General features: G+C 36.3%; 1 protein-coding gene across 1 annotated transcript; it reads right to left on the bottom strand.

The window, feature by feature from the left end:
- Positions 1–4,286: 4,286 nt before the first annotated feature.
- On the bottom strand, positions 4,287–22,895 carry LOC105441497. Its single transcript, XM_030973739.1, has 10 exons — positions 22,767–22,895; positions 19,400–19,464; positions 18,144–18,265; positions 15,494–15,620; positions 13,774–13,878; positions 13,377–13,467; positions 10,765–10,971; positions 9,711–9,897; positions 8,887–9,024; positions 4,287–7,177 (listed from the first exon to the last, which is right to left on the bottom strand). The coding sequence occupies exons 1-10, from the start codon at positions 22,837–22,839 to the stop codon at positions 7,096–7,098; spliced, it is 1,197 nt and encodes a 398-aa protein (XP_030829599.1). The 5' UTR covers positions 22,840–22,895; the 3' UTR covers positions 4,287–7,095.
- Between the last annotated feature and the right edge of the window lie 159 nt (positions 22,896–23,054).

The raw sequence follows: 23,054 nt of genomic DNA, 5'->3' as shown, positions 1-23,054 counted from the left end.
CAGTCAACTCCCCCCCCCCCCTTGGTATTTTTATGTGACTGTATAAACCCCCCTAAAAAAAATTTTTAAAAAAATCCCCATGGCTGACCTAAAAAAAGGTGACCTAACCCCCCCCCCCCCCCCCCCCCCCCCCCCCCCCCCCCCCCCCCCCGCTTATTCAGCGGCTGGCTGAGTCGATGCGAAATTTTCTGCCCGGATTTAAAAATGTTAAACCCCCCCCCCCTTGAAAAAATCCTGCGTACGCGCCTGCGCCTGTAATATGCATGTGATAATGTAAATTGTATATATTTAATAATGTAAAGCGAATAGAGGATTTTCTTCGATGATTATAATGCGCTATATAAATCACAATTATTATTATTATTATTATGGTAACCAAGTTGTATGATTGAAGGGCTCGATGTTACTGAGCAATAATCGTATGTATTCATGCTCACAAGTACCCGTCGTGTGCAGGTCCGTCATCTTGACGTAGGGAATGTATCATCGAGTAGTCTTTGATGCGTCATTAGAGAATGATGCTACATGGCTACTATTTGACAAAATGCCTTAGGTCATGGAAAGAGCCATGCCTTTCTCTGAAACTAATTACGAACCCTGCATAAATTGTACCACCTTATAAATCAAAATATCTTATTGTTCCTTTCTGACATTCAAATCACCATCATCACTAATGATTTAGACCAAGAAATTAGTCTCAACGGGTGATAAACCCGTTGAGACTAACAAAAATGTTGTATTGCCCTTTACGACCGACCCCGAAATTTAAATTCTACAGTCGGCTTTTTAATATATATATTTTTTTTTTTTACCGTTTTGTAGAAGAAAAACAATCATGGAACAAAATGATATCTATTTATGTGTTTAGATGGGATATAAATTATTAAATAATCAAATTATTCCCAGATTCTCACTCGTCTTTTTCCCTAGTTTCGAAATCCTGCTAGCGTAAAAAAGTAGACCCCGGCCTCGTGTACGTGTATATACCATACACTGCACCTGCTAGATTTGGGCAACGTTCCCGATTTTGAGTTTTTTGGGCGACGGTCGCTGTTTTGAGGGGGGGGGGGGGGGGGGGGGAATCCGACCGACCGATCCATGTTCTGGCACATAAACGGCAATACAACATCTTTTTGTTAGGTCTTATAGGCAACAACATTATATCATAATGGTATGTTAATGCAATTATCCGTTTCATCTGTCCAGTATGCAGAATAAAGCAAGATTCAATTCCTATCTATCTATTTAATATGCGGAATAAAGGAAAAGTAGTCATATCTTTGAATTATATCTTTCGCTGGTGAATAACACCAAGTTGTTACGCTAAGCATAATTTCTTTAAAATATGTTCGTTTGCTAATGTTTTATTATTGTCATCATTTACTGATATGATATCATATATACGCGATATTTGCTTTTTTCGCATTTCCTGTTCATTAGGCTCAAGAAAAACGCATCAATATTCAAGATCATAATATCATTCAAGCCTTTAGATATTGAATATGCAAGATGTGTGAAAAAATTGGTAACGTGTATTTTTGCATTTCGATAGAACTTGCAATCTTTTTCCTGTATTGTTTCAAGAGATCGAGGTGCATTTCCCCCCAAAGGAGTCCTGTCTGCAGTCCGAGAGACAGATTATTTACGTTTCTGGCAAAGTTTTGTAAATAAAATTAACAACAAAGAAAAAAACTAGGCCCGGAGTCTGATTAAAACTGACGGAATTCGATAATTTTGCACGATACTTCTTTGTTAATGAGCTTTTATTTCCCTTATAATATCATAAATAAGTAAACTGTGGATTAAAAACTTCATAATGTCGATAAAGATATTAAGATAAAGGAATTTTACATGTAAAGTATATATTAATTTCCTTTTTTATTTTTGGCTGCTGTCATGAGATTACATTCATAAATATGATTGAATACTGCTGTCATCAAACAGAGCCTCATAGAAAAAAATTGTTATCCTCAATTAATATCAGAAATGGATAAATGAATGAATAAATAATAAATGAATATATTTCTTGCAACACTTTACAGTAAACTATTAAGCAACCCAGTCCGCCGAAAATCTTGGTCTCGGAATAGAGTATCGTTAATTTATAACAAGGGTGATACAAACCACCCTGAGGATTTTCGAATGATAGCATTATCAAGTACGACTGGCAAGATATTTCACCAAATACTTGCTAATAGAATTGATACTTTTGTAATTGATAATGATTTTGTAGATCGCACTGTCCAGAAGAGATCCTTGCATGGTATTTATGGTTGTCTCGACCACAATACAGTGGTTCATGAAATTATTAAACACACGAAAGAGTCCCGTAGGGCGGTACACTTTACTTGGTTTGATCTTGAAGGATGATTTCGGATCAGTACCGCATGATCTTATTAAATACAGTCTTAATCGTAATAATATTCCTAGACCGATTGTTGATTATGTCATGAACCTGTACTCTTCCCTTAATGGTTTTGTTTCGACTAAAGAATGGAACTTACAACAGTTTCGTTTTAAAAAGGGCATATTTCAAGGGGATCCGTTATCGCCGATAATTTTTCTCCTTTGCTTCAATCCAATATTTGAAGTTCTGTCGGAAAATAGTCGATTTGGAAACGAACTACATGGCCAAAAGCTCATCACTGCACCATTTGCAGATGATTTTTGTTTAATAACAGGTAATAAGAGAACCCATCAACGACTCATGAATACAATTTCTAGTCGAACTTCCTCGCTTGGCTTAAAATTGAAACAGAGAAAATGTAGAACCCTTTCAATATCTGGAGGTTCACCAACTGACTTGAAATTTCATTTATATAATATCGAATTTAAAACCCTTAAAACGGAAGAGTTCAAACTTCTAGGTTCACTTGTATCATATGACAACTCATCAGATGATAAATATCAGTATGTAAAATCAATGATTGAAGTCGGTGTTACAAATATTGATAAAGCTCTGGTACGTAATGAATTCAAACTGAAAGTATTTGCTGACTATTTTCTGCCACCACTGAGATTCCACCTCACAGTCAATGAGCTCACTGATACTCATCTAAAAATACTAGATGCTTTATGCAATAGATACTTGAAAAATGGTCCGGCCTTGCCAGACCGGCCACGTTGGCCTTCCTTCATAATTATGCCAGAATGTCTGAACATACTCAACATTTCTGATCTGTACTATGAAATTCACACAATAAACTACACAAGAATAAGAGTAACTGGTGATGCTAAGGTTTATCATTGCTAGAGAATCTCAGTGGACCAGAAAAAAGTCAACAGTGGTGAATAGCCATAATGTTTCTTTCAATCGCTTCAAGACCCTAATGCCACTCTTCCAAAATTAAAAAAACAGGTTAAAGACTATCTGGTACAAACAAGGTCACAAGACTTTCAGTCAAACTTTCAGTCCAAGGCAAGTTTTTTGAGCTTGCAAACTTGGAATCAAAATCAGGAGACTGGAAAAGCCTTATATACAACCTACCCAACAAAGTTGCAAAGTTTCTCATGAATTTGTTTTCAGATACACTTAATACGAACGCAAACCTTACTTGATGGGGTAAAAGGGCATCAGCAAACTGTAAAAAATGTGTAAAAAAGAGAAACAGTACACCATGTATTGAACGCATGCCCTGTGTCACTTGACGAGGGACGCTATACTTGGCGCCATAACAACATACTTTTGTATCTTGCCGAAATTATTCAAGAAGGCACAGCCTCTCTTAGCGACACTATTATGTACACAGACCTGAAAGTAGAGCGATGGACAAAAAAGGGCATCTCCAATCCCACTATATAGAGTGTACCCAGACCAACCTCGTCCCAGACATTTGTGTTTTTTGGAAGAACTTAAAAAAATCCTTATACTTGAGTTCCCTTTGAAATGAATGAAGTAAAGGCACATAAATATAAATCGAACAAATATGCCCCGTTAGTTGCCGATATACAGGCTTATGGATATTATGTGGTGTATCTTCCTTTGAAAATCGGCTCTAGAGGTCATATTTCGCCAGACAATGTGACGAGGCTAAAGGCAGCTGTTGAAAGAAATTAGAAAACCTGTCAATTTGAAACAAGTTCGACAGAATCTATCCAAACTATCTATTGTTTCTACGTTTGTCATCTACTACTCATAGAATGCCAATTAATGGGAAACCAGAATTTCCCTTCGCATTTCAAGTATGTTAGGGATTAATTACTCACACACAAATTGGTTAATACACCTTGTAACCAGTCTTATATTTTCCTTCTATTACTCGCCTCTTTTCATTGCCTGATGGCACTGACAAAATCCTCTTTGTATTAAACATTAACTCAAATAAAACTCTTATAATACTTATTATGTATGCTTCCTATTTATTAAGTTGATATATCAAATAAAATTTCAATATTTAGCTCCTCTTCTTTCATCTATAGCTAGGAATATCCCAAATTCCTCAGTCTTCACTATGTTGTAAAATTAGTTAATTTTTGTTTTGTCGATGTTATATAACATTATACACTGTATGTACTTTTAATGCCCTGCAATTTCCAGTAAAATGGAATTGTCCTGGGCTATCGTGTCTTCTCCCTTGTTGTGCAAGTTCGAACAATAAAGTGATGTTAACAAAATATATTTACAAAAGATACAGGAATAGTCATGAACCAATATTTAAAAATAAAAGGAAACTTCGAATATAATTATGCTGGACTGACATCTATTCTATACGTTAATTAAAATGAATATTATTTTGTTGGTCATAAGTGTGAATATATTGATTTCTCGATTTTCATTATAATGCTTTCAAGCAAAGGCTGAGAAGAGAAATAGAATGCTTGGCTTTTCGATCAACTCATTTTATTGTTGAGGTAAAATCCATTTATACTTGCATTTAAGATGTTGTTTTATTGATTAATTGATTGTATTCAAAATAACATTCATGAAGATACTACCATTTTAAAAGTATGTCTTTATTTCAGGTTTAGCAGACCTATGAGATATAATGCAACTGTATGTAAAACTGTACTAGAAGCTATTTTTAATGTAAAATGTAAAATACCATGTAACCCAAACCTCACAATATAATCGATATAGTAGACATATTCAATGTAATCTATTGAAAAGTATGCACTTACGTATGAAAATTACTTAAGCAATAACTACTAACGTATCAGTCATGCTGGTATTAGCTTTTTATCATTTTACGATATAATTTGAATACGACATACATTTGCATAATCAGAGTTACAATGGTTTTATTAACCTAATAAACAGTATTTAATATACCTATCAATTTCAATGCATTCCGATTACCTCATGAACAAAAATCATATACATTTTATTTTGCTACAATTGAGTAAACTTTACATTAATTCAACGATTCAACAAAACTCTATGGGAAGATAAAACCGTTTGCATATACCTTTTTGTAAATGTTGGCAACTAAAATCATAAGTCATTGATATTGTAATGAGTTATGCAAATTCCCTCGGTCAAAATAAGTAGATTTATTACACGCTCATTTTTATCGTACAGGACACAGTTATGAATAACAATTGTTGAAACCATTACCGACATTTTTTTACAAAAATGAAAGACGTCTTTCCGTTCATATACAATATAATACACCACTAGATAGCAATGGTGTCTGTAACTTCCTCTTACATGACATAGATATAGATATGTAGTTCTTAAAGATATATATTTACATACTTAGATATGTAGTTTATGATATTTGTAATTGAAAATAACAGTAATGGAAAAGAAGTAATCGAAAATGATAAATTTACCTATATAAAATTACAAATATGTGATGTAAACATTGTGAAATGAAAATTCAAAACTTATATCACTTCCATACATTTAGTTTTTCTGTCATAAAGACAACAATACTGGTAATGATATGGAATTAGTATAGCACTCAATGTATTACATTATTTCAAATGAAAAGCACAAAAATGCACTGTAAGCGCTATACCGTATATGAACATGTGGTCCTTCAAAACTGTGGCTCAACATAATATGGTATCACTATTACATATTTACAATCATTTTCAAATATGATTTCTTGTTATGAAGATTCAATGCAAGTACTAAACATTGACTTTATCATGATCTTCTCATTTTGTAAATGTAAAGTAAAGGAAATCCCACTTTGCTATTATAGAAATCAAGATATTTTTGGGGTGTATCTATTAGTGAAACATGTGTATATAGTACCGAGTCGCATTTTAGTTTATTCATGTACATTGTTCATTCTCAAAATAAAAGTTATTGTTAATTCCCAAACAATAATATTGTATTTAAAAGGGGAACAAATACTTGGACGACCCGATGAAGTCTATTGACTTTTGTTATCCACCAAGCGCTCAAATGCATATGGAATTTATAAAATGCGATGTATTTACAAAGTCTACCTGACATGCGTCAGGAAAATAAGGCAAATGATACAACATTCACGAACTTAAAGATAAGATAATATTCTGGTACTGATGAAAATGAAATTGTGATGTTTTCATTCTCTCTATATTCTTTGGAAAGACTACCAGATCAGAAAATTCCCTTGAAAAAAAAAAAGATTACTCTTCAGATTCCCTCATATTCGATATATAATGAGAAATAGCTAAACAAATTAACACCAAGCTGTTGTGATACATAAGAAAACCTCACAGTGTACATGTCAATCAACCTTAATAGACATCTACTTTAAAAGAAAGCAAGGAATCCGAGATGCAGAATGGGGAAAGTTTGAACTATATCTGACACAAAATAATACAGTCATGAATATGAAAGTTATAATTACTATACCTATGGGCACTTAAATTAGGATAATTATAAGGAAATGATTAAAATGTTAATTTGTCAAAATATATGATTCAAGATGTTATTTTCTTTTTAGAGAACCTATATTAATATACAATTCGTAATATATTTTGAGTAGTGCCTAAAGGGAAAAGGCACTTTTACATTTGTGTACACCACAAACAGAAAAGTTGTCCCATGGCTACGTCACAATTCCCTGACCACAACATGTTTAGAACTATTTACATGTTATTAGGTGCATATACAAATTTAAACAGTTTAAATTGTTGCAATTGGTGGGAGGTTCATGGCTATTTTGTTTTCGAAATGACTGTATCATATCCCACGGAGTGCTCCAGCCCACATTTCCCCATGATTTCTTCTGCCTCTTGCCTGAAAAGAAAGGGAGAGATAAGTATTGAGTTGAAAGTCATCGTCGATCAAACAGCGGCCCACGAGATGATTTAAGTAAATATCAAGTAAAATCAAATCAAAACCATTGTTTCCACCATTAAGAATACATAATTCATCACCATTGGCTACTAGTAATTCTCCTATAGCTACATAAAAGTACATTACTCAATAGCAATGGTGATTGCATCCAAACACGACTATTCATGATAATAATATCAAATGGGAGGGGAGTGGTATTTTGAAAAGATTGGCCGCTGCTATGTAAATGTATTTGTAAGCCCGCAACGTAATTTCAGAAACATTTCCGGCCCGCCTGACAAATTCATTTAGAACCCATAGTCTTATCTATGATGACACCAAATAATTGTCCTGCGCATCACTAATCCTACACAACGTTGGTCTTATAATCACTTCAATACTATCCGATGGCGGACCCTTGGGGCATCACACGAGTTTACAGCCTGTTGGCGATTCGCAATACTGACACTCCGCCATTACAATAATTACAATGATATATGTTGACCTCTACAATCGTGCATCTTCTGTAAGAAGCTAGTATATCACGCAAGACACAAGTTACAGTTTTAAGACAGACAGACCAATGATACAGAGCAGTTATTAATCATGGCGTCATCGCTGAGAATCAGTAAAAAGAGCGAATGTCATTTCTTGGTAGGGGGTACCGACCGGTTCTGATATTTTGACGAACTATCACACAGATGTAAGACCTTCAATCTCACACGTACTCTTCGTGCATGGTGTAGTTATTTGAGCTTGGGATGATCATATGCTGGAGTTTTAAGGTTATCATGTATTAAAAAAAATGGCTCACTGGTAGAGCAGAGTTCGAACCAAGTCTATGCGCCAGTACCATTTGGTAAGGCAGTAATCTTCATTACCAAGTCCCTCGGAGAGAACTTATGCCTCAGTCACACCTTTGCCGCATTTGACATGCGTATTACTGCGTATTTATGGCAAGCCGTTTCAACATTTGTTCCTATTTATTGATATCAAAAATTACCATTGCTTTACAACAGAAAATTATTTCTTGATATCAAGAAATAGGAATAAATGTTAAAACGGCTTGCCATAAATACGCAGCAATACGCAAGCCAAATACGCAAGGTGTGACTGAGGCATAAATTAAAGCCGTTTGTCTCCTGGCTGCTTACTTACCATTATACGTCTGCTTTCTTAGCAGTCAGGTAAAATAAACTATGAACCCAAGTGTACGAAAATTCACGTGCAGAAGTATGTGGAGGAATAATAAAACAATTACAAAAAAAACATTATGGTAAACTCCCTAGCGGATGTTGTTCATGACGCTACCATATCTGTTCAGACCGTTTCGTGATTAATCATGTCGTCTATTTTCCTTCTTGAAGAACACGGATAATCTATCTAGGTCAAATCTAGTCGACGGCTGTTTTGAATTTATGATAACGACTATAAAAGCCCCCCCCCCCCCATCACACACAAGATGAACATAAACATGCATGTAAATTATATTTAAACGTATTTGGTACAATTAGGGGGAGTGGTGAATACGTAGGGCCAGCGCGCGCGCACTGACCAAGAAGTTACTAGCCAGTGACTTCTTGCACTGACTCATAAAGCTTGCAAAGGGCAAACACATAACACGAATCTGGTCTAGGGCGAGTCAACTTGTGAAACAAAGTTGTGTTTACCTGTAGTCAATGACGAGATGTCCAAGGTTGTGCAAATCCTGAAGTCCTTGCTTCCGTTCGTCTGACTCATTTCGGTATGGCAGTCTAAGGGCATTGGTAATGTGGTTGTCGTAGTAAACGTCCGTCATATCACAGAATCTGACAATGATTTAAATTTTGAATAATTCACTACAAACCTACTTGTTCTAATGTGTAATCTTTATTTACCCCTTCAACATTGTCAAACATTGTGCATTATCTTTACCCGAATCAAGCAGTTATTACAATGCTATTCCTGCTCTCAATGGCCTTTAATATGAAAGGAATACAGATTTTCGCAATATTGTTCGAAAGTTTATCCCAGGGTCTCTTACGGAAGTGGAATTGATCTTGGAAACTGTACAAAATGGACTACTGTTTTATATAAAATTCTCCCCCCATATCACTTGGATTGAAAGTATAATAACTAAACTTATTTCAATTAAATTGACGAGTCTGATTGTTTTAGAATTTTCTCGAATAAAGTGATTTGTTTTTAAATCGTTGTATGGTTTACTTTTAACGAACAATGCACATTCAAACCATAAGGCATGACCGTTTTTGTGAAAGTTGGACTTCGTTTCATGCTTGTTACACTGGATACGTACGTGTTAATATGACGGAGATCTTAATTCTGATATATCTATATTTCAAGTCTGTAGCATGTACTATTGTACAAATCTTGTAGGGACTTAGAAATATCAAATTTAATTGATTCTTCGCCAGTAATTTTGAATTTTTGTTACCATCTTTAATTGTAAGCCTTATTTTGTACAGCATTAATTAATCAAGAACCGGTAGCTTACTGTTCGACATCAGTTTTGCAGGACTGTTTGATTTCATCGAGACCTTCCATTCTCTCAACCTCAAACTTGTCCAGAAGCTGGCTATCCACTGCTGCCATTAGCCATCGGCGAATTCGAAGGAACAGAATGCTTGCTCCTGCCGCCATTCGCTGAGACTCCTTTCGACTGGATGAATTCTGAACATCGACTATGAGAAGAACAAAAGATGGCTACAGTTTGAACGATTGGAGATTAGAAATCGTCGCGTTATGACAGGCTGACATCATTTTTTTTTTAAATATTCAATATTGTATGATGTGCGTTTTATTCTCATGCATGCTAACTTTCTATAACTAATGAAATTCCTAACATCAACTCTTGACTTAACACATGACTCAATACCCTCACGCTAAATCGAACTCAATTGCCGATACCAATCCATACCCTAACCCTGTACTTTTGAAGAAATAAAGCCCAGAGCCACTGCCGCCGTGACACTGAACTGTCGAAACACCAATGGAATATTCCGTATACCATTACCGAAAGCATTTTCAGGCTTCTAAAGATTACTGAAATACATTATGTAATCACGTTTAATCATTGTCATATGGCAAATATGAGACCTAAAATGACATGATCACGACAACTTTTGACTAAACCTTTAAATTCAATATTCTACCAAAACACACTAACACACGCGCACGCGCACAAACACCCTCGCCCACATATGAATGCACACGTAATATATATACAAATATAAGGAGAGAGAGAGAGAGAGAGAAAAAAAAGTGATGTTCTGCAACGGAGTTATTCAAAACAACAAAAATAACAACTACTATAAAAAAAAAATATATATATAAAAAATGATGATAACAATAATTTTGTCTCATTAAACCAGGGTAGCCACATCAATATAAATATTGCTCTTATTGTGGGTGAGCAGTTAGATTAAAAAGACTAAAAATGCTATAATATTCATAGAAAAACAATGTTGACACGTGTATAGGTGAAGCGATTCAATATATATATATATATATATATATATATATATATTCAGTCCATGTTTATTCATTACCATCCTCAGCATGCTTTCTTGTAGTTGCAAACATTGCAATTAGCCCTTTGTCGGTGACCCCCCGAAGCAGGTGATCTACTCTTTTCTGTGATGGTACTTTGTTCTCGTTGCTGTCTTGGTCCAGTGGAAATATTTCTTCATGCAACGCCTCAATGAAAGCCGTCGGGTGTATGTGAGGAAACTCCTGGAAGCATTTCTTGTATGTGGCTATTTTGAATTCGATATAACCCGAAAGGAAAGAAAATAAGAAGGTTCTCAATTACTATTAAGAAATGAATGTGGCAATATGATTATCATCTTTTTTAAATGTATATCTTCTGAGAAGTTAAGTGTTCAATATAAAGGGTCTTACAGGTTGATCAATAATTACGACCCACTTACACCTTTACCTCTGATTCCGCGATGGGTTAATACTCTAGTTAATCAATTTGATACAAGTCTTCAGTGTATTCTAGACAAACATGTTCCTCTGACGAAGGGTATGGTAACCATACGCCCTCGAAACGCGTACGTAAACGCCTTGAGCGTCGATGGCGAGCTGAAAAAACAGACATAAATAGAAAACTTTTTACAGAGCAGCGATCCCGTGTTTGGCAGATGATAAAATATTCCAAAACAGAATACTTAAAGGAGCAGCTGTCAAATTGCAATGATAGTAGACAGTTTTATAGAGTTATTGACAGTGCTCTACATCAAAAGAGTTAACCTAAATTGCCTGTACATATATCCCCAGTAGACCTAGTACAGAGGTTTAGTAACTTCTTTGTGTCGAAAATATCCACTATCCAGGATGAGATAGACTCTGTGCAGGCCGCTACATCCGGTAGGTTTGAACTTGAAGAACACCACGTTTCCAAACCAGACATTCCACTAATGGAAAATTTTGAAATGGCCACAGATGAAGAGATCAAGAGAATTGTCTCCTCCTCACCTACAAAGTCATGTTCATTAGATCCAATCCCAACTATTTTACTCAAGAAACAATTGAATTTGTTGCTGCCAGTTATCACAAAAATTGTCAACATTTATCTTGAGACTGGTCAGTTTCCTTATGATTTCAAACAGGCAATTGTCACTCCTCACCTGAAAAATCATCACTAGACGTAGATTAATTAAAAAACTACAGACCTGTTTCAAACTTAAAGTTCATATCAAAGATATTGGAAAAGGCTGTGGCAGTGCGTCTTACTGACCACTTCTCAGATAATACATTGTTTGAACCTTTCCAATCTGCATATAGGAAGGGCCATGGGGTAAAAACTGTTCTTGTCCGAGAATAAAATGATATTATTCGTGCTGTTGATAACAAGAAGGCTGTTTACGTATTGCTTGATCTTTTATCAGCCTTTGACACTGTTGACCATGAATTGTTACTGAATCGTTTCAAGTCTTTTGGCATAGGAGGGGTTGTGCTCGGCTCGACTGGATAGCATCATATCTTGATAAAAGATCACAAGTTGTTAAAATCGGTGAAACTTTGTCATCTCCCGTTAAGATTCCATTTGGTGTGCCGCAAGGGTCAGTTATCGGGCCACTGTTTTTTAGTAGTTATTCTAGTCCTCTTGCAAAAAATGCTCATAAAAATGGCGTAAGCATTCATTTGTATGCAGATGATACACAACTGTTCGTTTCATTCGACCCATCCGACCCTGCAAGTGAAATTTCTGCCAAGCATCGTCTACAGGCTACTATAGAAGATATGAGGTCATGGATGTTTATTAATAAGTTAAAATTACAGAGTTGCTTATAGTTACTTCTAAGTCGCAACATCATTTAAACAAGGACTGTAATATACAGATTGGTAACTCCCACATTCGGGCTGCTCCGTCAATTCGAAATCTCGGTGTTATATTTGACGAGAACATGTGCATGGATGCCCACGTAAAGAAGATCTGTCAATTATAGCATCCATAATGTTAATAGCATTCGAAAAGTCCTTGACCATAAGTCGGCTGTTATGCTCATACATGCATTTTTTTAAAATCTCGATTAGATATTGGGAATGCTCTTCTTTTCAATATTACTTCACGCAATCTTGACAAACTTCAACATGCTTAGAATGCAGCTGCCAGGGTTTTATCAGGGAAATCTAAATATGATCTAATTTCTGCTGTTCTCAAAAAGTTGCACTGGTTGCCAATCCGCAAGCACATATAATTACAAATTCTTCTCCTCACATGGAAGGCTGTAAACGGATTAGCACCAAACTATTTACAAAACCTTGTCATGCCTTATACACCATCTCGTAGTCTAAGATCATCACACCAGCATCTCCTTAAGATCACAAAGACACGAGTAGCCTGTGGTGAAAGCTTTTTCATCTGCAGCACCTTGTCTTTGAAACAATTTACCATTTAATGTGAGAATCATAACTTCCTTAGAGACCTTTAAATCCAATCTGAAATCTTGTCTTTTTTTAACAATACCTGTACTTGGCACTATGACACTCATCCGAAGTTTCTCATTCTTTCTATTTTTCTTGTGCGCCTTGGAATAGCATTGTCTAGATAGACGGCGTTATACAAATACCTATTATTATTATTATTATTATTATTATTATTACTATTATTATTATTATTATTATTATTATTATTATGGGTTATTATTCTTACCGAGGAGATCTCGAGAGTATTCTTCACAGACCATTCTCGTGGTGCGTTGACAAGACTTGATGATATTTGCGTACCAGTCATGCACAACGGTCTAAACCCAAAATAGAATAAATTAAAACAGACATTGCATTGATTGACATAAAATAACCGATTAATATACATGTACATGTACGCCTACGAATACATTCCCGTGCCTGCTTTTTTTAAATAATCTTGACCCGTCCTATTTGTACGGCTCTGTCCATGTGACGAAGAATTTGTTGAAACAAAAATGATATTAATAGTAATGATAACAAAATAATCAATAATAATAATAAATCTAATAATAATAATGATAATCATATTAAATATATTAATGTTTATATACACTTTTCAGGTGTGCTAACTGTTTACTTACCACTCCGTGTTCGTAGAAATCGCTGTTAAAAGCCTTCATGCTTTTCGTCTCGTTGGCTAGAGCTGTCCTCATCTTTCTAATGACATTACCCATGCAATCCATCAACTGATGAAACATTTGAAAGAAAAAAAAATACAAACAGGTTCCAGAATAAAGGAAATCAAACTCTTGCAAGCTTAGACTCTAATTTTACACTTTAACACGATACCGAAAGCCTTGAGCGGAGCCTTAACTTCTTATTTTCTGCTTGCTTCAAATCCTTGTCCAGAGCAGCTTACGTTGATATGCTGTTTAAATTTAAAACAATTTAATGCTGTGGATAATATATTTATTTCAAATGTTTACCATTTGGAAAATATCTTTAGGTGAATACATCTTTAAAGCCTAAGTCCACTCCAAAAATAACTTACTTTAAATAGAAGCAGACAAATCAGACTAACCAATCAAAAAAAGTCTGAGCAAAATCGGATAATTAATAAGAAAGTTATGAATATTTAATGACATTAAAGACTTTGAAAATCACTAGACATATTGGCAGCTCACTTATGAGTCTGTGACGTCATGTCCTCACTATCCACTAATTATTTTTTTTATATTAATGATATAAATTTCCTATTTTCTCCTTAAGAATCTTATTTCTTCACACCAGCATCCAAGTTATATTAAAGGGATCATTTAACAATGTTAAATTTAAGATACACGGCCCTACATGTTATCAGTGTCTGTGATACGGTGTAATATTGAAGCCCTAAAAAAATCGCGCTTCAAAATGATCAAGAAGTGCCTCAAAAAAGTAAAAATCTTTGAGTAACCGGTTTTACCATACTCGTTTCCCCCAATAGCCTGTAATGTTTTGAAAACCGTTTGGCAAACGGTTTTCAAAATGTGTAATTCCAATTATAAATAGCTTGATAATCAAACAGGCGATCGACTTGTAAAGTTTATGGGGTTTATAATTATCATTGCAGGATGAGCTAAATCCAGAATTTTGTTTCAGAATCTGAGACAAAGTTAGCGGATCCTTTCAATAGTAATATGTTTTTGTTTGGATGCACTAATATAGAATAATTTTTCCCGGTTAAATCATGAAAAAGTGACTTTTGATAAACTATTTATATAAAAATCAATAATTATGAATATACAATATTCAGAAAATGGTATAAATTCTTCAAAGTTCATAAAAGATTTTGTGAAATGTCATGCACGAAATATGATCCAAATCATATAACCTGGGCAAAGGCATGGGGAAATCAAGTTTTGGGGAATAAAAGGGAAACTAATGGGATTAAACCATATAGAGCAATCGATAAATAGTGAGGACATGACGTACGTCACAAACTGATAACCATCTTGGCAATTTGTGTTGTGATTCTTATTGTTCCATAGTTTTACATACTAATTTTTTTCTTCAAAAATTCATAACTTTCTTATTAGTTATCCGATTTTTCTCAAACTTTTTTTGATTGGTTTGTCTGATTTTTTTGCTTATATTGAAAATAGGTTATTTTTCGAGTGGACTTGTCCTTTAAGGATTTTGACGACATTGACCCACAACATTAATTTACAGGAAGTTTAGTTTGCATGATTTTCCTCGTGCCTTTTGTACATACTGCCTCGCCTTAAACGTTGAGGGCTTTATATTCACTGTGCGTTGTTCACTTTTTTCCCAAGTATTTGCTTGTACTATGTTCTGGGAAGCTGGGTTGAGGCAAAATATTACCTCTTCTTCAACTTCAGTGAGAGCCTTTTCTCTTTGTTTCTTGCTTTCCCTCCAGTACTCTTCAAGTTTAATGTCGATTCTTCGCAAAGATTCTTTGATCGTCTCTGACTCAACAACCAGGTCGTTGCTTTGATAAATAAATTTAGAAAAAGAAGGGAATTAAAAGTCTTAGTAGTACAAATATGTCACATCAGAAAATATATACCAGCGTAGCAGATATGGCCCAGGACGATGAACTTACAAAAGCAGGGCCTAACATATTAAAGCTCCTTAAAGGCACACTGCCATACTTGTAGCTACTTGCTCCCTCTATATAGAAAACTTTCCCAATCGGTGCCTGTTGGTCCCCCATGATCCTCTTTTTCTTATGTTAAATGAGAGCTGAGTTAATGAGATAGCCACCTGTCACAGTGACCTCGATGGCTCGCTGTGTGGTCTAATCCCTTCTTGCCCAGTAGTGGTGACGGTCTTTAAAATGTTGGGAGCCCTAAAGTCGATAACAACTTGATGGCAAAATTTCACTAAAATAGTATCATAATGTGGAAAAAGATGTCATTCTTAACACCCTTCTGCAAAGATTTTTGATTTTTTTTTCCCCAAAAAATGTGTTTAAAGTGACTTGGTGACATTGTTGAAGGTTGACGACAAAAATTGCTTAATTTTTGTAAAATGTTACTTACTATATTCCTTATACTGTACTAACCCTCTGACATGCACAACATCCTGAAAAAATAATCAAACCACGAAGATATCTATGGTTTTCTTTGAAGGAGTCGATGTATGACACCCTCTAACAGTGATTAACAATAGATTCTCCAAACAATTTTTGAATTTTTCCAACCGTTTTTCCATTAAAAAAAAAGACATAAAACAGGCTATAAAAAATCTGTCAACACTTAAATGTCTGGAATGGAATGTAGCGCCATTTTAATGCTTTGTGATGATTTCCATTCACCTAAAATGTAATTAAATTGTAATAAAGTCGGCCTTATGCCAAACGGGCTTGACTGCTTTTGGCCATTCCGAGATAATCGCGTTTGAAATGTTGGTCTCTGTTAGTAATAATCAAAAGTTTGTGGTCGTTTTTTTTTGTTTCTGAAGTCAATTTCGATAAATATGTTAAGTTATTAAGTTTTACATGAAAGTGTTAAATTTGTTTTATAGTTTTCATGCTATGTGCAAAAAACATGTAAGGGGCTTTTTGGCATAATGCTTGAGAGTAGCGTATTTATGCCAGAAGGGCCGTACCTACGCTGCATTATGCCAAAAAGGCCGTAACCTCCAGCGTTACCCACGCGGCGTTCTGCCAAAAGGGCATTAACCTGCGGTTATCGTACGCGCGCGTAGTTAGCGCCCGTCTGGCATAAAGACATTTTCTCGTTTTGCAACACCTTTGGTTTGCCAGAAAGCCCCTGCTATGGCTACTGGATCACGAAAACTGATAAAACTGATTAATTACAATATTAGAAAAGGTATTTTTGATATCTGAATATTTTTATTAATATAATGCAGCTTTCGGTGAGGTTATTTTTAAGAGATCGTACATTTAGGACACCTTTTTCGTTGTTTATTTTCATTACAGTCCCATCCGTTGACATCTGCGTATTTCATGAGTCAGTTGCATTTCGTGCATCCACATCTAACTTAAATCTCCCTCAGAATTCACGATCTAAATTCATGACATATACTTCAGTGATTATTCTAAGTACATTGTGTCTATTGTAGACTAATTATGTTTTTTTTTATGGTGTTTCGACTGATATTTTTTGAATTAAATGGAAATTACGAAACAATCTGTCATTGATAAAAAAAATAAAAAAATAAAAAATTGCCGTGAGGTTAAGGCCCTTTTGGCTTAAGGAAAAAGATGAGAAATTCATAATTCATAATTATCTCCATAAATTAATCGAATTTCAACAAGTGAAGCACATCATTTTAAAGAGAATAATGAAATCGACGAGGTGATGTTAATAACTCAATAACCCCCGAAATCGGGTTAAGGCCCTTTCGGGAATAAGGCCGACGATAATATAGTTGGGAGAATTAAGGAATCGATCAGATAAGTTTGTCTCAATTTGTACCATGAATAATGGTCCGTTTTTCATTCAAATTTCCAGATTATCTTTAATTTTACATGTAGCATTGAAGCCATTACCTTAGCACCACTATCTCTCATCTGAACAATGTTACCAAGTCTCTTTAAAGACAAATATTGATAAGAGAATACACAATATGGATTTTCTGTCGTTCGCACATTTGTTTTGAAAATCCTTGCAGAAATGTGTCATCTTTCACATTATAATACAATTTAAGTGAAATTTTGGGCGAATTTAGGGCTCCCAACACTTAAGAGGAGCAAACGGTTATATAGATAGCATGCATAGGATGTAAAACTTAAATAAAAAATGCAAATCATTTTGATTAAGATTTTATGAAATGATTCAAGAGTATAATCGTTTTTAATTCTTACTTGTCCTTTTTCTGGAGCCTTTTTTATGGTTCTTTCGTAAGTTTTCGTAATAGTCTAAAAATAAGAAAATCGGAGGGCAATCCTATTGCCCGTTTTAAGGAAAAAGTATTATATAATTTTCTTCTAAACTAATCATCTTGGCCAGAAATCAACCTTCCAATTTAAGCTTTCTGTTCCTACCTTCTGTGACAGATCCATTCCTTGAGTGAGCAAATGTTGTGCAAACAAGATCTCAAGATATTCTGGCAGGCCTGGTGGTTGCCCTCCAACTTGGCTTTCTTACCTGCTATAGAGGCTTGCTCCTAAGGATATTGAGCAGGGGAAGAGTCATAATACCATACTCACATGTGACGTAATCGAAATCATCCAAGAGCTAATAAATCAATAACATTTATTTTAAAAAGGAGACTTGAGAAGTTTCTCGAAATCTGGAACAACCAATATCTAAATATTAAGCAGTCTTCTAAATAGCAGGTAGCCGGTTTCACAACCTTGCTGCAACTGATAGAAAACATATTTTGCCGGCACGCTTCTTAAAAAAACGACATTAAATTTGCCAGACAGACGAAACCGAGCGTGTATGACGGACCTGAGAAAGAAAAACCAGGCAATCGCTTATGTATTCTGGATCAGGGCTCAAATTAGTTTTTTGTCCGCGTGGGCTCTTTTAGTGCTGACGGGGGCTAATTTTTTAAATACAAATTTCCATTGAATTGGTACCCATGATACTTCTCAACTATTTGCTAACAGCATTTTCCCTCTTACAAATTTACAAGTTACATAGCTGTTACTGACTTTCATCTCGTGATGACATTCTCTCGATTTATTGAATAAAGAATAGATGTATAAGTTGTGTGTTTATTATAATTTTTGGTAAATAATTGTTTAGTCAGAATATGGTGCGCTTAGAGACACCAGTATTAGGCGCCTTATAAATATTGTGTATTATTATTATTATTATTTCTTCCCGTTCTGCACATTATTTTCTCCTCATTATTTGGAGCAACCTTCACATTCTTTCTTTACTTTAGGCCTTTACCCAGGGGCGGATCTAGCTGTTTGCTAGGGGGGGGGGGGATTTTACCCAATACAGAGCATCATCCTCGATCATCCATATAAGACCACCCCTAGTGGTGTAAACGAGTCGGAACCATTGTGCAAATGAAATAACGAAATATCATTGATATACCGTGGTCTCCAACTTGGGGAAAGTGTTAAATAAGTATACAACGTTTACCAACTTTTAATTCAATGATCAACATGCAAATGTAGAATCACAATTGATTATTAAACCTTTATGTTCATGTTTTGAGTGTAGTCTTGATCAAAACTGTCTTCGTTGGATGTCTCGAAATCATAGATAATTGCGTTGATAATAGAGGAATATATATTTTATTTAATGTATGTACTTGATTGAACGATTTGACTTTTCATACCTTGATCTTTCTCACGAAGTCGTGAAACGCTTGCTCCCTCTCTGGTTGACCCTTAACATATTTCACTGTATAAAAGAAAGGAACATTGTGTTTGTTTATCTTTGTCGTTCACACCATTCCCTCAATTAGGAATCTCTAAAGGCACCATGAACAGTTAACAAATAAGAGCATGAGGACAAAATATTTTACGTCGTTACCTGATGAAGTGATTCACTACAGTCAGTTGTCACCTAACATGTCAGTTAGCAATTACCCCTCATAATCCTATACACTTGATTTCATAGTGTCGTAGTCTAATTGAGGATTAATGTTCAGCACCCTTACTCCCGGCTGGAATTCACTAATAATAATAATAATAGCCTAATAGTCCACTCCAAATTTTATTAAACCGAAACGGAAATTCTTTTTGCCCAATTGATCGTGAGCCCGGCAGCCACTGAGCAGCGCCAGATCGACGTTGCTCTATCCCTTATTGTTGAACGCCTAACAAGGTAGCAACAACTCCCATCTTTTAACGTCTTTTGGTATGACGCGGCCTAGTATTAGCAATGCCATATTTTGCTATGCTCATCACATCGAAACTTCATAAATCTCAAGGCTTTTAAGATAAAAAAAAAAAAACGCCCCTCCCCCCACTAAAGCGGCCCCTGGATGCTCATCTGACCGTAATTAAATACCAATAACCCCTGAGTTTCCGAGGGCTTTGCCCCCCCCCCCCTGGACCACACCTAGAGCCCGAAGGCGGGCACCTGGATGCTCATCTGACCGTAATTTAATGCCCTAAACCCTGAGCTTCCGGGGCAATGCCCCTGGGCCCCACGCCAATTACCTGATCGTTAATACTGCACTTTAAAAAACGTTTCGCGGGGCCTGCATGTAACATGTAAGAGTGGAGGTGATGCAGCTTTCCTTCTGCCAACCCCCCCCCCCCCAAAAAAAAAAAAAAAAAAAAAAAAAAGTTTTCGCTCATTACGTCACTGCCCCTGGTAGGTGAGCCCCCTGGAATTCCCCCCCCCCCCCCCATCTGAAACTGCTCCCGGTGCGCCTGGTTCAGACTCGCCCCCTTGGCTCAGCTCCAAAACGAATAAAATACATTTGTGAATCGTGATCGACGAGCTGCAGTAAGTTGCAGAATTACCCTGCGCGCTTACGACTAGCTTTTCATTTCAGTAATTACTGAAATCAACGCACGGCGTCGCGAGAGTTAACATGATTTTATATTGAGCTAGCTATCGCACTTGCTATCGTATATGCCCGGATCACGCTGTCCCAAAGTTCACGCCAGATCGATGGACACAAGAATATGTCATTTTGGATTTCGCACGAAGATGGCCCCGACATTGGTCAATAGCCAATCAACAGCGGAAGGAAGTACGATGCGTACAGAAGGTCACACGATGGCGCCCGAACCACACACGAATGCAGCACGAAGATGTGAATTTGTATTGAGGAGTTTACCCGCAGGTCACACGAAGGCCATACGATGGCTACACGACGTCGTATTGAGAGTACGATGCGTTCCAACTAGGTCATGAAGGCGTCACGTGACCTCCCGATGGTATAAGACATTCGACCAACGGTGGGAAATTCAATTGCTGATCGGCGATTAATGATGCTCAGAGCAGATGTAGGAGCGATTTCTAAAGTGGGGGACGGGACCAACAAAAAAAGGGCTCCTACAAAGGGAAATCTCAAAGCTAAAATATACAATTCGTTAGACTTTGGTATATACCCTTGTGGTTACATTAACTGGGATGCTTTCAATATATATTTCTGTATATACATCATGAAACAAATTGTTTAAGCATCATACTTTGCTGTTGGGTGTGATGGTCTGAATATTCATATGCAAGCGAGGACAATTTGTGAGGTCGCAGTGCCCAAAATTACATGATGGGGTTATACTCACATTCTCAAAACGGAAAACTAAAAAGTAACATAATTATATCATCTATGAATGCGAGCGAGTGTATCGAGCGAGCTTTGGGAGAAATTTCTCTTAGTCACTTTAAATTAGGGGCAAGTTTTAGAGAGAGAAAAAATGGGGACACTTATCGAAAAAGATAAAAACACCTATTTCTTATACCTGAAAAGAGGCACTCACCAGGGATTAAAAATGGCACTTATGAAAATGGTAAATGTGCATTTGTCGACGGAATCGGGGCACCCATCATATTTTCATAGAGGCATTCATAATAGTTGAAAATGGACATTCATGAAATGGGGATACATGTAGGTCCCTTATTAGAAAGGAAAAGGGGCAAGTATCGCTCCTGAAAAGAGGCAATAGCAGATATGAAAAGGGGTGCTTATGAGAATGAAAAGGAACACTTTTAATACGTGAAAAGGGGGCATTTATGAGAAGGGAAGGAGCTCTTTTGTGTTCATGGGGACACTTATCATAAGGGAAAGGGGCACTTATTAGATTGGAAAAGGGGCACACGTGAAAATAAAAGGTGCGCTTATCCGAGTTATTATGGGTAGATATTAAAAGGGGAAGAGGAACTTCCTACAAAGGAAAAGAGGCACTTGTCAAATTAAAAGGGACACTTCTCAAATTTGATTAGGGTAATTATCAGAGGTGAAGGGGGCACGTGTCAAAATTAAAGGGGCCCTTATCATTGGGAGAAAAGTAATAGGGGCACTTTTGAAGGTAAATGGGCCCTTCCCTATGTAAAAAAAGGCACTTCTTACGAAGTTATAGGCACACTATTTATATGTAAGAGGGGGCACTTTTGGGGTACTTGAAAAAGCCTCTGGCTATGAGGCTGGCTTTTTGTATGTCCACGTTTACCATGACACATGGAAAACGCTTGAGCTACTTAACTTCGGCTGTATTCGCCGACACCGTAGTCCCATCTGGATCTGGTCGTACTATAGTACGTTGGCTACACGATGGCTTTGCGAGGCCTCACGTAGCAATCAGGCAGCTTGTTGTTTCCTTTGCATTATCTTCGTAAGCCGATAAGGAAGGTGGCCACTCTGATCATATTATAATTCTATGTAACTCTAATGCAAGTATGTAATTGTAGTTGAATATGCTAACCCAGCACTCAGTTACCTCATACTTACGAAATTGAATGTATCTAGATTCTAGACACATATCCTAATGTAGCAAATGGAAAGTGAAAAAGGGATGATAATGAAACAACTACTCACAGTCTCGCACATTAACGGCCCCCGCATATGATCTTACTAATACTCATTATGACGAAATACTCACAGGGAGAGAAATTGTGATAGCAGCAATTCAGGCCTTTACAAAACTGTAAATTCTGTTGTCTGTTAGCATACTAAAACCTTCTAGATACCATAGTGCGAAATAGTTTTAGAGTACAATTTCATTGTATATTAAATAGAGCATCACCTTGTTCACCGAGAGCATCGTCTAGAGCCTCTTGGCCTGATATGAAGAAGCACATCTCCCTCGCCTGTTCCATGTTGGAGACACTACCGGTTGATTTTAACAGCTCAAATGCCACCAAGAGATGTTGTTGAATCAACTGGAAATTTATGTGATACACTTTAGGTCAGAGTAACGTACCGAAAGAGCATTTTCGATATCATATGTGTGTGCTGAATCAGAACCATCAAGGACGAGACACTTAAATCGGATCAAAAAAGGAAGTCACGTTCTTGAAGTGACACACGCGCA

The sequence above is a fragment of the Strongylocentrotus purpuratus genome, unplaced genomic scaffold (genome assembly GCF_000002235.5).
Source record: "Strongylocentrotus purpuratus isolate Spur 01 unplaced genomic scaffold, Spur_5.0 spur5_scaffold_7, whole genome shotgun sequence".
In the NCBI taxonomy this organism is placed as follows: domain Eukaryota; kingdom Metazoa; phylum Echinodermata; class Echinoidea; order Camarodonta; family Strongylocentrotidae; genus Strongylocentrotus; species Strongylocentrotus purpuratus.
The sequence above is the reverse complement of the archived record's forward strand: the minus strand, read 5'-3'. Positions and strand labels throughout refer to the sequence as shown.

Coding starts and splice junctions, on each gene's coding strand:
- LOC105441497 (XM_030973739.1), bottom strand. CDS start 22,839: ATGGAACAGGCGAGGGAGATGTGCTTCTTCATATCAGGCCAAGAGGCT. Junction 19,465..22,766: donor CGATGCTCTCGGTGAACAAG/GTGATGCTCTAT, acceptor TCTTTTATACAG/TGAAATATGTTAAGGGTCAA. Junction 18,266..19,399: donor ACTTCGTGAGAAAGATCAAG/GTATGAAAAGTC, acceptor CAATATCCTTAG/GAGCAAGCCTCTATAGCAGG.